The sequence below is a fragment of the Galeopterus variegatus genome, unplaced genomic scaffold, assembly GCF_000696425.1.
Source record: "Galeopterus variegatus unplaced genomic scaffold, G_variegatus-3.0.2 Scaffold2002, whole genome shotgun sequence".
Lineage (NCBI taxonomy): Eukaryota > Metazoa > Chordata > Mammalia > Dermoptera > Cynocephalidae > Galeopterus > Galeopterus variegatus.
Window position 1 is genome coordinate 315,815 of NW_007728113.1, and position 16,304 is coordinate 332,118.

Below are 16,304 nucleotides of genomic sequence, written 5' to 3' on the forward strand. Positions count from 1 at the left end.
GGGAGCGCCACCACGCTCCCAAGCGGCACACTCTCCAGTGCGCCACCGGGCCGGCCCGATTCAACTCAATTCTGACGCTATTTGCCTGGAGTTCAAGTCACACACAGGTCCAGGGCTCAGCCCCACAAGAATGCTCCTTACTTCAGATGCCAATTGCAAATCTGGTTTGCCAGAATTTCTGACTGTCCAGCTATACACTGCGTGTTCCCACGACCCCCTCCTCGAGTTCTGACCATTTGCTAGGGTGGCTCACAGAACTCAGGGAAACACTTCGCTGTACTTAAATTTACTGGTTTATTATAAAGGACCTTACGAAGGATCCAGATGAAGAAGAGATGCACAGGGCAAGGTACGTGGGAAGGGGTGTGGAGATTCCTGCCCTTTCTGGGTGTCACCCTGCAGACACCTCCATGTGTGCACCAACCCGGAGGCTCCCCAAACTCTGTAGTTCAGGGATGTTTATGGAGGCTCCGTCACGTGGGCACCTCCCCTTTCCAGAGAATGAGGGTGGGGCCGAATGCTCCAAGTTTCTAATCATGCTGTGGTCTTTCTGGTGACCAGCCCCCATCCAGAGTCACCTCATGGGGCTGGCCAACACTAACTTGGTGTCCTATGATTCAATTTCAACCAGGGCTGGCTGGTTATCTCAGTGGTTAGAATATGGTGCTGATAACAACAAGGTCCAGAGTTCAATCCCAGCACCAGCCAGCCAACCCCCTACAAAAAAAATTTTAAAAGATGGGCTGGCCTGTTAGCTCAGTTGGTTAGAATATGGTGTCATAACACCAAGGTCAAGGGTTCAGATCCCTGTATTGGCCAGCTGCCAAAAAAAAAGAGTCACCTCATTAAAACAAAAGACACTCCAATCACCCAGGAAATTCAAGGGAGTTCTATGTCAGGAACCAGGGTCAAAGACCAGACGTCAGAACAAAAGACGCTCTGAGCTCCCCTATCGCTCAGGAAATTACAAAGGTTTTAGGAGCTCTGTGCCAGGTACTGGGGATGAAGACCGAAATATATAAATATACATGTGCTTATTGTAAATCACAACATCACAGCACCCGTGCATGGATGCCTATGCACAGGGCCCTGTGTGCATGCACAGGGGAACAGTGACCCTCAAGAGGGCTGTGACACAAGAGTGAGACACAGAAAGAAAACCTAGACAAGGGGTGGGTGGGGAAGCAGAGAGCAGGTGGCAGGGCCTGATCTGAGAAGGAAGGCACCAGTGACACTGGGGACAGAAGTCGCACTGGGGTGGGGGGAGGTGGATTAGGCAGGGAGCCAGGATGGCCGGGTGGGGAATTTTGGCTGTAAAGGAGAGGAGGGAAAGAGACGGGGCTGGGGGGTGCAATCAGATAGGGGCTCGTGTGCGCACGGTTGGCACGAGTGTGTGTCTGTGAGTGCAAGGACATTTCCACAAAGTGTGTGTGTGCACAGTGTGTGGGTATGGGAGGGGTTGTGTGAGCCTGAGTGTGTGATGCTGCATGCGAGGGAACATGGGTGTAAGGGTGTCTTTCAGTGTGTGAGCACCTGAGTGTGTAAAGGTGTGGAAGTGTCTGGGATTGTGCATACCTGTGTCTTGAATGAGTACAAGTGTGCAACTTGAGTGCGAGTGTATGCACAAATGTGTGCAGGCATGAATATGTGGCTGTGTGTAAAGAGTGTGACCTTAGCTGTGTGTGACTGTCAGTGCCAGTGTGTAAAGGGTAGAAATGAGGGAGTGTGTGAACGTCAGCATGTTTGTTTGAGTGTGTGTACATGAATGTATGGCCATGTGGGACTATACATGCCTGGGTGTGTGAGTGTGGATTTGTCTGTGAATACAGGTGTACATGTGTCTTTGAGCATGTGTCTGTCCACACGGCACACAGCATGTGTCTGAATGTGTGTGTGTGCCTGTGTGTGTATGTCTGTGTGTGCACACTGCATGGAGCATGCATGTCTTAGTGTGTCAATACAGGTCCACATGGAAGTCTTTGAGCACTTGTGTCTGTCTACATGGCACACAGTGTGCACACATGAATGTGTGTGTGTGCCTGTGTGTGTACATACCATGTGCAGTGTGCAAGTGTGTGTGCATGCACACTACATAGGGCATGCGTGTCTGAGTGTGTCACTACAGGTCCACCACATGGAAGTGTCTTTGAGCATGTGTGCCTGTGTGCACACATTGCACACGGGATGAGTAAGGGTCTGAGCATGTGTGTGTGTGCACAAACCCATGCATGCACATACTGAATGCATATGCGACTCTGTAGATGCCCAGGATTCCGTACCTTCGCAGGTCTCTGTGTCCTGCCGGAAGCTGAAGCCCTGGGGGCAGGAGCAGCTGTAGCTGCCCGGACTGTTGCGGCACCATCCATTGTCACACAGGAGGCTGTTGAGGGTGCACTCATCCACGTCTGCAGTGTGGGGGTGGGAGAGGGGGGTGAGGGGTCTGCAGCAGGAGAAGCCTGCCCCCTACCAGCCTGTGGGCACACTCACCTGCACAGTCCTTGCCCTCAGCACCCGCCTCATAACCCAGGTTGCAGATGCAGCGGTAGCTGCCCCGAAGGTTCTCGCACATGCCATTGGCACAGACCTCGGGGTCGAGGGCACATTCGTTGATGTCTGGGACAGGAGAAGGGTGTCAGCAGCTACCCCGGCTCACTGTGTGGAGCTCTATGCTGGAGCTCTAGCCCAGACCCTCCCTCATTTCCCCCTCAACCAGGGTGTCCTCAACCTCAGCACCATTGACAGTTGGGGACGCATCATTCTCTGCTTCAGGGAACCATTCTGGGCATTGCAGGATGTCGAACAGCACCCCTGGCCTCCACCCACAAGATGCCAATAGCACCCTCCCCCATATTACTCCGAATGTTGCTGAATGTCCCCCAGGGGGCAAAACTGTCCCCAGTTTGGAACCTGTGGAGCAGAAGGGTGCACTGTAGCACCATAATAAAAATAAAAGCAACCATCATCACTAACGTTACAGAGCAGTTACTATTTAGTCCAAGCACTGTCCTACAAAAAGTATATTTACTCATCTGATCTCCATGACACCCTGAAATGGATCCTAGGATTACCCCCACTTTATAGACAAAGAGTAACAAGCAGAGAGAGGGGACGTAACTTGCCCAAGATTACCCATCAGTAAATAGCAGGGCTGGGATTTGAACCTAGGCAGTCTGGCTCTAGAATGTGCCTTTACTGGGGAGTCAGGCATCTGTGCTACCCCGGCGGCCCAGCAGTCAGTGGAAAACGTGACTATAACCCAAGTCGTTTTATTTTTGCTCATGCAGAAAGGCTGTTTCAGGAAGGGACTGTGTGTGCTTTACTGGGGAGTCAGGCATCTGTGCTACCCCGGCGGCCCAGCAGTCAGTGGAAAACGTGACCATAACCCAAGTCGTTTTATTTTTGCTCATGCAGAAAGGCTGTTTCAGGAAGGGACTGTGTGTGCGTGTGTGTGTGTGTGTGTTCAGCAAACAAGTGAAAAAAGACACACGGGAATTTCCTTTCCTTTCAAGTTGCAACTTTACAAATAGAGGCACTTGGGGCTGAGACGTGCTGGCCACAGGAGATCAGCAGAGATCCCTTGGTAGGGACTGTCCGTTCCTGGGAGGGGCAGGAAGAATTACATTGAAGATTGCAGATTAAGTTCTAGAGAAAACAGGGGCTGGCCAGTTCGCTTAGTTGGTTAGAGCGTGGTGCTAATTAACACCAAGGTCAAGGGTTCGATCCCTATACCAACCAGCCACCAAAAAAAGAAAAAGAGAGAAAAGAAAAGAAAGAAAACAGGGCTCAGGAGGGAAGGAAATCAAGAGATCAAGGGATTGAGAGAGGAAATGTGGTTTTCTATATCTCCACCATCTCTGTCTGCTATGGGGTGCACGGTGCCCCTCCCCCAACTCCATGTGTTGAAGTCCTATCCTCAGGGACCTCAGAACGTGACATTATTTGGAGACAGGGTCTTTACAGAGGTAATCAAGTTAAAATGAGGTCATTAGGGTGGGCTCTAATCCAATATGACTGGCATCCTTGTAGAAAGGGAAAATTTGGACAAACACATGCAGGGAGAACGCCATGTGAAGACAGAGGCAGAGATCGCGATGCTTCCACCAGCCAAGGAACGCCAAGGATTGTTAACAGATCTTCCGAAGCCAGGGGAGAGGCCTGGAACAGATTCTCCCTCGCAGCCTCAGACGGAGCCAACCCTGCCAGCCCCTTGAACTTCTGGCCTCCAGGATTGTGACAGAATAAATCTCTGCTGTTGAAGTCACCCAGCCTGTGGCACTTGGTTATGGCAACCCTAGCAAACTCACACAGTTCCCAAACACAACACTACCCTCTCCCAATACCAAGGCAGCCACATGCTGGCCCCAGTGTGGAGGGGCTGGGCCCCCTTACCTCGACCGTCTGTGGTGATGCCAAGACCACTGCTACAGATCGCCTGGAACTCAGCTGGGGTGGAGAGGACCGGGGGGACAGGTCAGGGAGCTTGTCTGTGATGGAATCTGAGCCACAGCCAAGGACTCAGCCCCCTGATCTTGGGCAAGAGTCTGGGACTAAGATGTGCCCCCACCTCCCATGGGAAAAGCAACTCCCTTCCTCCTCTTCTTGGGGGAAGCCCCCAGCAGAGAGAAGCCCCCACCCTGTGAGAGCTGAGACCCCCCAACCCACCACCAGCGAGGACTGAAGGAGGACCTCAGAGCCAAGGAGGTATGTGGGGACCCAGCAGCAGATGTGCTCACCAGAGTTCTTGGCAGGACAGAGCTGGCAGGGCTCTCCAAACCCGTGGTCCGGGCTGGCGCAGCAGCACTCAGATTTGGTGACAGTGCCAGGAAAGGGACGGGCGCAGGAGCCCTTCTCAATGGCCCCATAGCATGTGCTGCGCACGTGGGTGTCCACACACACGCGTCCATCTGCACCCACCGCCAGCCCCCCCAGGCACTGGCAGCGAAAGGAGCCTGCGGTGTTGGTGCAGTGGCCGTTCATGCAGATGCCGGGCGTCTGGCACTCGTCGATGTCTGTGGGGGGTCCACAGTGGCGCTGGGAGGGGTCCCAGCCCGCTTTCCTCCTCCATCAGCCCCTCCGCATCTCCCACCCTTCCCCTCTTCCCAGTCCTCCTCTTCTCTCATTCCTTGCTCTGGCTCCTCTGCTGCCCTCCCATTCCCCTTCTACCTCCCAAGGGTCCAGCCTCCAGCCTCACCCATGCAGTAGCGGCCACCAGGTGCCAGCAGGAAGCCGGGCTTGCAGAGACATGTGAAGCTGCCGTCCTCGTTGAGGCACAGGCCATTAAGGCACATGGTGCTGGTGGCACATTCGTTGTGGTCTGGGGACAGCCAAAGAGGCCAGTGTCCACACTGGGCTAGCCCTGCCGGGTAGACCAGCCCCTCCCTCTCACTTCTCCAGGTCCCAGGGCTGAGTCCCCAGAGGGACCGTTCCCTGGGGTCTGGAAGCCAAATGAATCGTGGTTGTCTGTGGCTATGTTTGTTAGTATATTGGTTTGTCTGCTGGGACATGTGCAGCCTATTTGTTCAATGTCGAATAAATGAGGAGTTGATTGCATAACACTAAGAATCTACTAAATGCCACAGAAATGTTCACTTTTATTTTTTATTTTTTATTTATTTACAGAAATGTTCACTTTTAAATGATTATATTTATGTTGTGTGAGTTTCACCTCAATTTAAAAAAAGAAAAGAAAAAAAAGGAACAGCTAACAACGAAATAGTCTAATTTAAAGAAAAGTGGCAGGTGCAGAATGAGTTGTTTCCAAAACAGTATTAAAAAAATAAAGGACAGCACATAGAGAAAAAACCAAATAAATGTACAAGAGCCCACACAAAAACTTGTACATGAGTGTTCGTAGCAACATTATCCACAATAGCAAAAAGTGGAAACAATCCAAATGTTCATCAACTGATGAATGAATAAACACAAATGTGGTCTATTCGTATAATGGAATATTGTGGAGTATACTATAAAGCAAATGTACTTCACAGGGCCTGCTTTTCCAAAGCCTTGCAATTTCAAATATTGACTTTACAAAAAAAACCAGAAATTTTCCCCAGGCTATTGAGTCTCTGTTGTAAGATAAAGAATTGTAACACAGCAAGGTTGCTGGTTCAAAAACAGACAGGTTACTGATTGATATGTAAAGATACTGGGAAATTGCTGTAAGAAGGGAATGTTTGCTAAGATTAAGCTTTTGCTGGTGGGCCACTTAATTGCCTTAATGGAATGTCATCTGACTTGTTTTTCCTGAATGTTACCAGCTTCTGTTGTTAAACTTGTTAAAACTTTATCCACAATAGCAAAAAGTGGAAACAATCCAAATGTTCATCAACTGATGAATGAATAAACACAAATGTGGTCTATTCGTATAATGGAATATTGTGGAGTATACTATAAAGCAAATGTACTTCACAGGGCCTGCTTTTCCAAAGCCTTGCAATTTCAAATATTGACTTTACAAAAAACAAGAAATTTTCCCCAGGCTATTGAGTCTCTGTTGTAAGATAAAGAATTGTAACACAGCAAGGTTGCTGGTTCAAAAACAGACAGGTTACTGATTGATATGTAAAGATACTGGGAAATTGCTGTAAGAAGGGAATGTTTGCTAAGATTAAGCTTTTGCTGGTGGCCCACTTAATTGCCTTAATGGAATGTCATCTGACTTGTTTTTCCTGAATGTTACCAGCTTCTGTTGTTAAACTTGTTAAAACTAATCTGCCCACCGCCCACCCCCTACTCACCCACACAGTTCTTGCCATCAGGGCTGAGCTCAAAGCCTGCATTGCAGACACACTGGAAGCTGCCCTCTGTGTTGACACAGCGGCCCAGGTGGCAGAGGCCACCACTGGTGATGCACTCATCCACATCTGGGAGCAGGGAGGGAGGTGGGCAGTCAGGAGGGTCCCCCTGTAGCCAGCCAGACCCTCCCCCCACTGTAACCTCCACTCTGGGACAAAAGGCCATACCCACGCACGCCTGCCTGGTGAGTGTGACCTGGAAGCCCTCGTGGCACCGGCAGTGGTAGGAGCCAGGGGTGTTGACGCAGTCACCATGGCGGCAGGGGCTGCTGGTGCATTCGTCCACGTCTGCAGGCAGAGGACCCTGAGCTCCAACCCAGCAGGGCCCGCCCACCCCACTCTCCCCGGCCGCCACTCACCGATACACTCGCCACGCACGTCCTGGGTGTAGCCTAAATTGCATTCGCAGCGGTAGCTGGAAGGGGTGGGCAGGCAGCGGCCGTTGAGACACAGATTGGTGAAGTGTCGACAGATGTCAATGGTCTGGTTTAGAGCAGCTGTTCCTGTAGGTGGGGCCGGTGGAGGCACCTGAGCACAGGCTGGTCCTCCAGCCCGGAGTTCAGGCCCAGACACAAGCTCTGAAGCTGGGACCCTGCCCTGGCTCAGACCCTGTACCTTATGTCCAGGCTTTCACACTGAAGCCCAGAATCCTGCCTTAAAATTGGACCCCCATCCAGGATCTAGGCTCCCACCCTGGGCCCAGATCCTTACTGTGGGGCGAGACCCCTATTCGAGACCTAAATCCTCCATCTCAAGCTCAAAGAAGCCCAGACCCCCACACTATACCCAGACTCCCCACCCAAAGCCCAAACCCTGACTTTGAGGACCAAATCACCAATCTGCTCCCACCCCCAGACCACTGTCAAGGCTGGGACCTACGTTCCCCCACTCCAAAGTCCTGACCCTTTCTCTGAGGCCTAGGCCCCTTTTCCCCAATTCAAGGCCCTCTCCCCAAACCCAGGCCCACCCAGGTCTTGGAATCCTCTTCCCAAGTCCCAGGCCTCACCAATATTAGAGTTTCCAGGTCCCAGGCTGGGGACCCCATGCCCATTGGAGCCATGTGGACTGTGTCGTGCCGGCCCAATGGCAGGACCCACACCATTAGATCCAAAGCCTGGGAGACCAGGGAAGAGGCCGGGGTGGGAAGGCAGCAGTGGGAGTCCCTGAGCACACAGTCGCTGGAACTCATCTGTGAGGAAGCAGGGTTTGAGGCCAGACCCTCGGTCCTGCCCTGGACCCCCAACCTGCAGTCCGCAGCTCTCACTCACCAGAGCCCCTCGGAGGGCACAGCCCAGGAGTCAGGCCAACCGCCCAGCACCTGCCCTTGTCACAGCAGCACTGCCTGCGAGTGTAGTGTCCTGCGAGGTCTCCGGCACAGCGGCCCGCAATCAGCACTGAGAAGCAAGTGCCGGCCCGGTGGTCTGCAACCAGGTGGGGGAGGGGCCCATGAGCATGATGTCGGGAGCAGGAGGACATCAGTCACCAGACCTGGAGTCAAATCCCAGCTGCAACCAGCACTGACTGTAGAATAGGTGTCCTTGCCTCTCTGTGCCTCAGTTTCCCCATCCATAGAATGGGGATGCTTTAAATACCCACCTCACCTTACAAGAGTGTTGCCCAGATAAAGTCTGGCACGTGGCCAGTCCTTGCTGAGTGCCATTGCTTATTACTAAGATTTCCAAATTGTCACGGGGAGGTAGATTTGGGCTCATTCCAAACAAGTGTCCCAACATCCTAAGCTGGCACTAGTGGTGAGCTCCCCATCGCTGCAGGTATTCAGCCACACAGAGGAAGACCTCTTGGTGTGTGTGCGGGGGGGTTGCCATGGTGGGAGGTCAGGCAGGGACACTGCAATCTGCAGCTGTGTATCCTCACTTGCCAGCCTTGAGCATAAAGGGGAAGCCTAAGAGATTGCAAATTTGAGAAAGGAGAACAGTGGTGCATTGACAGCCATGGCCCCCAGGGAGACCGAGGCAGAGGTGCCCCAGGTATGAGAACTACAGATGCTCTTCTGCTTCCGCTATGTCCTTGAGTCCAATGGCTTTATACAGCGATCAGATTTCTTAGGCTCTGACTCAAAGAGCATATTTTTAGGTTTAAAAACCCACAAATCTTGGCCAGTAGCCCACGGTTGAAAAAACCCTCCCACCAGCCGGGAGGGCCGCTGGCAGCTGCCCCAGACCTGCCCCAAGCTGGGAAAACACAAAAAAGTTTCCACCTCCCAGGCCCCACTCTGTACACCTGGAGGCCCCCCAAGGTGCAAGTGTGGGAGTCAGGGATCCTCAGCCCCAGCTCATCAGAGCTCCTCAGAAGGGACCGGGCCTGCTCAGACGAGAAGAGGTCAACACATTCATTCAAGGTCACGCACATGCTAAAGCAGGAGGAGGATGGGAAACCAGATCGCCCAGCCCCGGAGGATCTGACAAGCAGCTCCCTCTCAAGCAGGGGAGATAGAGACAGAATAAAAATGATGCTGCCACGGCTTCAGGCACCCACTGTGAGCCACACCGTGCTCAGGGTCCCCGTTTCAACTTCACGGTGATCATCCTTGTCCCCGTGACTGTGTCCTCAGTGCCTATCTGCAACAGCCCTCCACAAACCACTCCACAAATCGTTTCTTATTTACTCCTTACCTCCGCGAGCTAGGTATTGCTATTATCCCCATTTGACAGACAAGGAAACTGAGGCACAGAGAGGTTGTCACTTGCCCAGGGTCACAGAGTCTACAAGCACCTCCGCTGACAGTCAGAATCCAGGACTGAATCTATAGCCTGTGTTCAGAGGCAGCCCAACCTTGGTTCGAATCTAGGCTCTGCTGTTTAGTAGCTGGGAGAGGCTCTCTAAGTCCAGGGGGACGTGCCCAGAGGTACCCCCATGCCAACCACGGTGGCCCGCAGAAGTGGAGACCTAGAAAGTCTGGAATTGGCCACAACACACTGGCCGAACTCCAAACACAATATTCCCAGCCCTGCCTGGTACAGGCCCAGCCTGAGGGGCCCGGGGTGATGCTGGAGAACCGCCAAGCACCCTCCCCTCTCCTCAGACCAAGACTCTGCCCATGCCCCACCAGCAGCGTCCATAGTCCTGGCCAGCCCTGTTGGCCACAGAGAACTTCACAACCTTCACGACCAGTTCATGAAGACAGCAGGACAAGGAGTGAGAGCCTAAGGGGTGGGTCCCCCCTTGACCAGGCCAAGTGTAGGGGGTGGCAGGAGGGTGGGCATAGCCCAGAGACCCCCACCCTGGCTGGGGGTCTGGGGAGTTAGGTGTGATCATCTGTGTGTTCTGGACTTGTTGAGTTGACTCAAGCAAACCTTCACTCTCTGGGCCTCAGTTTCCCCATCTCAAAAATGGAGTAGGGAGAGGGAAGATGAGATGCTCTTTAAAAGTCTCTGGGGGCCGAAAGAGGGATATAGAGATGGGGGGCCGGAGAGGGCGATGGGCAAAAGGGCACAGAGATGAAAGCTAGAGGGTCAGACTGCTGAATCCGAGGTGCAGAGGGGCAGGGGGAGGGGTGGACAGTGGAGCCAAGAGGCCAAGACAGGAGACCAAAGAATTAAAAAGCTTAGAGACAGGGTCGAAGGGGCCTCCAGACCGGGGTCCAAGAGCACAGAGGCTGATGGGTAGGGAGCCAGAGTGTTGGCAGAAATAGGTAAATAAGGGACCTGTGTCCTGCCCACCCTCTCTCCCTCCAGCCCCTCTGGCCTCAGCTCACCCAGGCAGCGGGTACCGTCCAGGCTTCTGGCAAAACCACGTGGACAAATGCACACGAAGCTCCCGACTGTGTTGGTGCAGTCGCCCCCGAAGCAGAGGCCCGGCACGCCGAGACACTCGTCCACATCTGCAGAGCCATAGTCAGGGTCAGAGCCAGACCCCTCACTCCCGCGACCTCTCTGCCTCCCTGAAGGGGAGCCTGAGCTGCCCAGGACACAGAGGAGGTCCTAGGTCGACCCCCGCCTGTCACCCACCTTCACACTTAGCACCACTGTCATCGAGCCGGTGTCCGGCTGGGCAGTGGCATTCAAAGGAACCCACTGTGTTGATGCAGCCGCCCCCCTGGCATAGGCCAGGGACAGCCTGGCACTCATCCACATCTGTAGGGACAAAGCCAGCAAGGGAGTGAGAGGCCCATCAGAGGGAGGAATCAAGGCTGCCGAGGGCTCCTCAGGGCCTCTGTCCCACTGGCTGACCCCACTACTCACCTTGGCAGGCCCCCGTGCGGATGTTGGGGACGAAGCCGCGCCGGCAGGGGTGTGGCTGTGCAGGGCAGAGCTCGCACGGAAGGCCCCAGGCACGGCCCACAGTGGCACAGCAGAGCGCCTTGGTGCATATGAGACCCGTCAGCTGGTGCTGGCACCCCTCAGGGCCCACTTGGCTGAAGCAGGGCCCCATCCGGTAGTCTGAGGGGCAGACAGATGTGGGCAGGTGGGACCCTTGCTCCAGAGCCCTCTGCATCTCCATCCCCTTTTCAGCCTCCCACCAGGCTTTTTCCTGTCGACAAGCCTTTTCTCATGCTGTTCCCCTTCCTGGACAGAATGCCTTTCCTCCCCTTCCTGCCTAACGAACTCCTATTCGCCCTTCAAAACCCTTTTTCTTCAAAGCATTCCCAGACTCACCTCTAGGAGGGAGGCCAAGACCTCCAAGCTCACAAAGATTGGGCATGTCTGGACACCCCTCTCCCTCCTCCAGGCCTGCACTCCCTTCAGGCCTGGGCAGGGACCCATGGTTACCTGGTTGGGAGCCTGTCTCACCCCTGGACACACACCTGGCCCTGCCAAATCTCCCAGCTATTGACAAGGATCCACCATCTGCCCAAATGCTCTGGTCCCACCGCACCACCGACCCTCAGGATGCAGCCCAAGGTGGCCACATCGGTTCTCCCAACCACCGTGCACAGGCCCAGATGTGACTTCCTGTCTCCATTCTGCAGATGTTTCCAATCAAGCAGCTGGCACTCAACCAAGGGCAGCCTCTTCCAGAAGAAGCAGCCGCCGCCACCACCACCACCACCACCACCACCCCCAGGCTCCATACAGAGGAGGGGCTTCACAGAGACCCCCAGCTGTTCCCAGAACCTCAGCACCCAGGCCTGCGTCTCCCTGGGGCCTCCCCTGCCACCACCCACCCCAGACCTCACCCCTCCCCACTGACCCTCGCTCCCCCTCAGCCACCCAGAGCTTGCTCCATCTCTGACAGCCCATATTCCAATTCTGATTTCTTGTCAAAGTCAGTTTCCAAAAGCTCCCCCTCAAGCCCAGGTCACCCCTCAGCCCCTCCAGTTTCCAATTCACGGCTACACTCTCTCCAACCTGGCTTTGGTCACAGATACACCCGTTGCTAGTCACAACCTCTCCCTACTGGCGTCAGTCCTGGGGACCTGCCCATTTTTGCCTTTCTGGGCTCCTTGGCCTCTCGGGGTAGGGGTAGGGGTAGGGTAGGGTTAGGGTTAGGCCGATGCCTCCTACCTCTGAAAATGTCACCAGCCCAGGCATCCCCAATGCTGCCTGCTCCTGTTCTCCTTCTCAGACTCCTGCAGGCTCCATTTATTTCTGTCCACCCTTTGACGCCCAGGCCCCCTCTCTCCACACCCTTCTTTCCCTCCCCAGGAACCTCAGCCACCCCCTCACTTTCAGTCCACACGGATGAAGCAGCCCCAGCCGCCTTCTCAGCCCCAGGCCTGGGTGTCCATCTGCCTCCTGGGTAACCCACAGGCCAGTTTTCAAACCAGATCTGGGGTTTGTCCTTAATTCCATCCCTCTCACTCACCCCCCATCCAACCTTTCACAAGACACCCTCCCACAGGTGACCCCGCCCACCTCAGACCTTGGATCATTTTCAGAGGAGTGTACAATAAGGAGATCTTGTCTATCTCATAAACTTCTACTTACCCTGTGAGATTCAGCCATGGAGTCCTGTCCTCCAGGAAGCCCTCCCCGACCCCCTTCTCTAGAGTGGACAGTTTCTCTGCCCTTCGCACCCTCCAGGGCTGGCCTCCAGCCTCGTGTTAGCATGGAACCCCCTCGGTTAGAACTTTCTGTTGCAGGGATTCTTCCCCCTGCCCCCCAGATAGGTGCACCCTCTCTTTTTCCTATCAGGCTCCGATACAGGGCCTCACTCACAGCCAGGGAATAACAGATGTTTTAAAGAACAGATGAGCAAATGAAAGTAATGTCCTTGTTCCACCCTAGCAGCAGGAAGGACCCTCCCAGGGCCTGGCCACATGTCAGGGGCTCCCAGGAAACCCGCTTCCGTCCCCTGAACCCCCTTCCCCACGACCCACTTGGTACCTCTCTTACACTGAGGCCCCATGAAGCCGTACACGCAGGCGCAGAGGTTGGGCCCAATGCAGCGGCCCCCGTTGTGGCAGCCGCGGTCACAGATGGCTGTGGAGGGATAGCAGAGGGTGGCCGGAGGTCCCCCAGCAGCAGAGGGAGCCGGGGCCCCAAAGCAAACCTGTCTTCATTCAGGAATCCCCACAACCTGGCCCAGACCGACTGTGACAAAGAGCATGTCCCCTCCAATCTCTGGTCCCAGAAGAGGGGCCCATGGGGCAGGGGCAGGTGACTGCAGAGACCCACCCTCTGGGATCCCAGGCCCAGGCGTGTGTGGGGGTCCCATGCGGGTACTCACGTTGCCCACACACGGTGCCTGTGTAGCCCCTCTGGCACAGACAGGACTCCCCCCGGCAACTGCCCCCATTCATACAGCTCACACTGCACCCTGACCCTGGGGATGGGGAGAAGGGACCGGCAGTAAGGTGCGGACAGGCCCCAGGATGCCTGGGAAAGGCAGGTGAACTAGGCGAAACTAGCCTGGGCTCTTAGTGGCATCTGGAAGCCTGGAACCTTCTACCCCCAACCCCAAGAGGCTGCTCACCTCTGCTCACCCCGCAGGTGGGGGCCAGCGTCCCATCGGCACAGGTGCACAGGTTGGGGTGGGAACAGAAGCCTTCGCCACAGTTGTGCCTACAGACCGCTGCACGGGCAGAGCAGGTGGCAGTCAAAGCTGGGACAGAGTTCGGGCCGTCCAGAGCACTGAGGCGGACACGGCCAGTCATCCACATCCTCAGCTCTGCCCATAGCACACACACACACCCCTGTTCACATGGGATGTCCCCGACTCTCGGTCTGGGTTAGACAGGGGTGTGGCACAGGCTGAGGCTCTGGGATTCTGCTAGAGCCATTGGAAGAGAAATGCTCTTTGAGCCAGAACTGCAAGGTCAGAAGCTGGAGGTGCTGGGGCCTGTGTTGGGGTGGGGCTCTCTCCTGGGGAATGGAGTCAGGTTCCAGAGACAAGAGAGATAGAGACGGGGTGGGGGGAGACAGAGGGAAAGAGACAGAGAAAGAGAGAGACTCAGAGAGACAGAAAAAGAGACAGAGAGAGAGATAGAGAGACACCAACAGAGAAAGAGAGACCAAGAGATGGGGGGAGGGGTGGGAGAGGCCAACAGAGGGACAGAGAGAGACTGATGACAGAAGAGGGGGACCCTGAGAGAGATATCAACGAGAGAGACAGAAAGAGAGAGGCTGAGAGAAAGAAAAACTGAGAGAAAGAAACTGAGACAGACAGAAAGACAAGGGGACATTGTAGGACAAAGGAAATGATCATGGCAAGGTAGTCCGGGAGCCTGAGGACAGAGGCAAGGGCCATTCCTGTGGTTCAGCCAGGGGCCCCGGCCAAGTCTACCTGCACACAGGGCTGGACTCGCCAGCAGGAAGGAGAGGGGCCCAGCGTCCCCTGCCTGCACCCCCCACCTGCAGAAGGCAGCTGCACTCACGCACGACACACTGGTTCCCACCAGGCAGCGTCCTCCAGCCAGGGCAGCAGTAGGCATGGAAGGGGGAGCCACACACATTCGGCCTTTGGGAAGAGCACGGTGTGGCCAGTGAGTCCCTGCCTGGTTGGATGTCCCCTGGGCATGCCCCTCACCCCAGGACAGCCCCGCCAAGCCCACACCCCGTGGGTGTCTCAGCATCCCGAGGACCACCACGCACCCATGCAAGATGCTGGGGCTGCCCCGCCTCCGCACACGTCCGGAACCTGCAGGCTCCACCGCCCCATCCCAGCGGCCTTGGCCACCCGCCACGCACAACAGGGCCATCCAGGCCAGCAGGAACCGAGCTAAGGGGGCCTGGGCCATGGTGAGGGCTCCACCCCCTCTCCCTGCCAAGCACAGACCCTCGTGAGTCATGACGTGTCCCTTGGATGCTGTGAAGAGAAAGCAGAGTCAGTCCCAGAAGAAGCCCCTGGCCAAAGGGCACCCAACAGAACCAGGGGCAGTGGGTGATTGCCAGGCTGCGGCAGCCCCAGGGCCGTGGGAGGGCAGGGAGGCATCCAGCCCCAACCTGGGAGCAGGTGAGCAGTCAGGGGAGGCTTCCTGGAGGAGGTGTGACAGACGGCCCACAGATGGAGTTAGCCAAGGGAAGGGTCCTCGGGCAAGGGGTGCAGAGGAGCGGAGGGGAAGGAGGCCAGGTGGGACCAGGTGTCGCAGGAGTGGGCGTGGCTGTGTAATGGAGCATCTGCTGTACCCCAAGGGCAACTCAGGAGCCCTTGAAAGCCGTAAGTGGGAGGGACAAGGTCAGAAATGTGTGTTAGATGAAGTGGGGGAGGCCTGCAGGTGCCCTGGGGGAAGCAGACAGGCCGGGAGGCTGGGGCAGGTGTCCAGATGAAAGAGAGGGGGAAGACAGGACTCCAGGGAAAATGGAGGGAGAATCAGCAGGAGTTGGAGGCTGATTCCACGGGAATCCATGCGGCACGGAGAAGACCAGAATTCTAGCCAGGAGGGCCGAGGGGACAGGGTAAAAAGGGCGGGGCGGGGGGGAGAAGGTGGTAAGTCTGCGGGACACAGCTGACACTCTGGGAGAGGCTGGAGCTTCCAGTGTAGAGCGCACCCCTGTGCCCCACAGGAAGGGGACGGCCTTCGTGCCCACTTCACAGATGAGCAAAGTAAGGCCACACACCATTAGTGAGGGGCTGAGCCCCAGCTGAAGTCCAAGCAGAGGGGAGGGAGGGGAAGAGGACCAGGGGCGTTTCCCCAGCCCCACCCCCAGGAGCTGGCTGGCTCTTTCCTGAGCCAGGAAGGATGGGAGGGAGGAGGCGGCGACAGGGCCACTCCTGGTGGCTGAGCGGACCAGCCAAGGGTGTGAAGGTGGAAGCAGAATACTTGGAGGAGAGAAGCTGGACCGAGTGCCCTCGCGGCTCCTTTCAGATCCGCCTTCCCAACCAGGGGGAACCAGGCCTGGGCGTAGAATGGCTGCGCGCAGCTGCGTGGCTTTGGCCGGGCCACTCTCTGGGCCTTGGGGTGACTTGAGAGCCGGACCAGGGATCCCAAGGCCCCAGAGAAGGGAGAGACCCTTGTGAACTTTGGAGGCCGGCCCGGCTGGGGAGGGACGCCCTGTTCTTTCTTCCAAGACGTCCAGGCCAATGTGCGCCCCGAGGACGCCTCCTCCAGGCAGCCCCGGGGCCTGCGAGCCCTTCCCCCCACCCCGCCCTGCCTCGGGGTCTCCG

The 16,304-nt window shown here is 55.9% G+C and overlaps 1 protein-coding gene across 1 annotated transcript in view; it reads right to left on the reverse strand.

The window, feature by feature from the left end:
- FBN3 (fibrillin 3) overlaps positions 1–15,242 on the reverse strand; it is a 65,440-nt gene extending 50,198 nt beyond the window's left edge. The window contains exons 1-18 of the mRNA XM_008580025.1: positions 14,792–15,242; positions 14,575–14,657; positions 13,674–13,772; positions 13,428–13,523; positions 13,085–13,180; positions 11,000–11,197; positions 10,766–10,891; positions 10,513–10,638; positions 8,066–8,218; positions 7,804–7,986; positions 7,157–7,300; positions 6,966–7,085; positions 6,741–6,866; positions 5,192–5,314; positions 4,734–5,009; positions 4,390–4,443; positions 2,488–2,613; positions 2,280–2,405 (exon numbers count right to left, since the gene is read on the reverse strand). Of these exons, the coding sequence (XP_008578247.1) occupies positions 2,280–2,405; positions 2,488–2,613; positions 4,390–4,443; positions 4,734–5,009; positions 5,192–5,314; positions 6,741–6,866; positions 6,966–7,085; positions 7,157–7,300; positions 7,804–7,986; positions 8,066–8,218; positions 10,513–10,638; positions 10,766–10,891; positions 11,000–11,197; positions 13,085–13,180; positions 13,428–13,523; positions 13,674–13,772; positions 14,575–14,657; positions 14,792–14,988 (2,452 nt within the window). The 5' untranslated portion in view covers positions 14,989–15,242. The remainder of the gene's footprint in view (positions 1–2,279; positions 2,406–2,487; positions 2,614–4,389; positions 4,444–4,733; positions 5,010–5,191; positions 5,315–6,740; positions 6,867–6,965; positions 7,086–7,156; positions 7,301–7,803; positions 7,987–8,065; positions 8,219–10,512; positions 10,639–10,765; positions 10,892–10,999; positions 11,198–13,084; positions 13,181–13,427; positions 13,524–13,673; positions 13,773–14,574; positions 14,658–14,791) is intronic.
- Between the last annotated feature and the right edge of the window lie 1,062 nt (positions 15,243–16,304).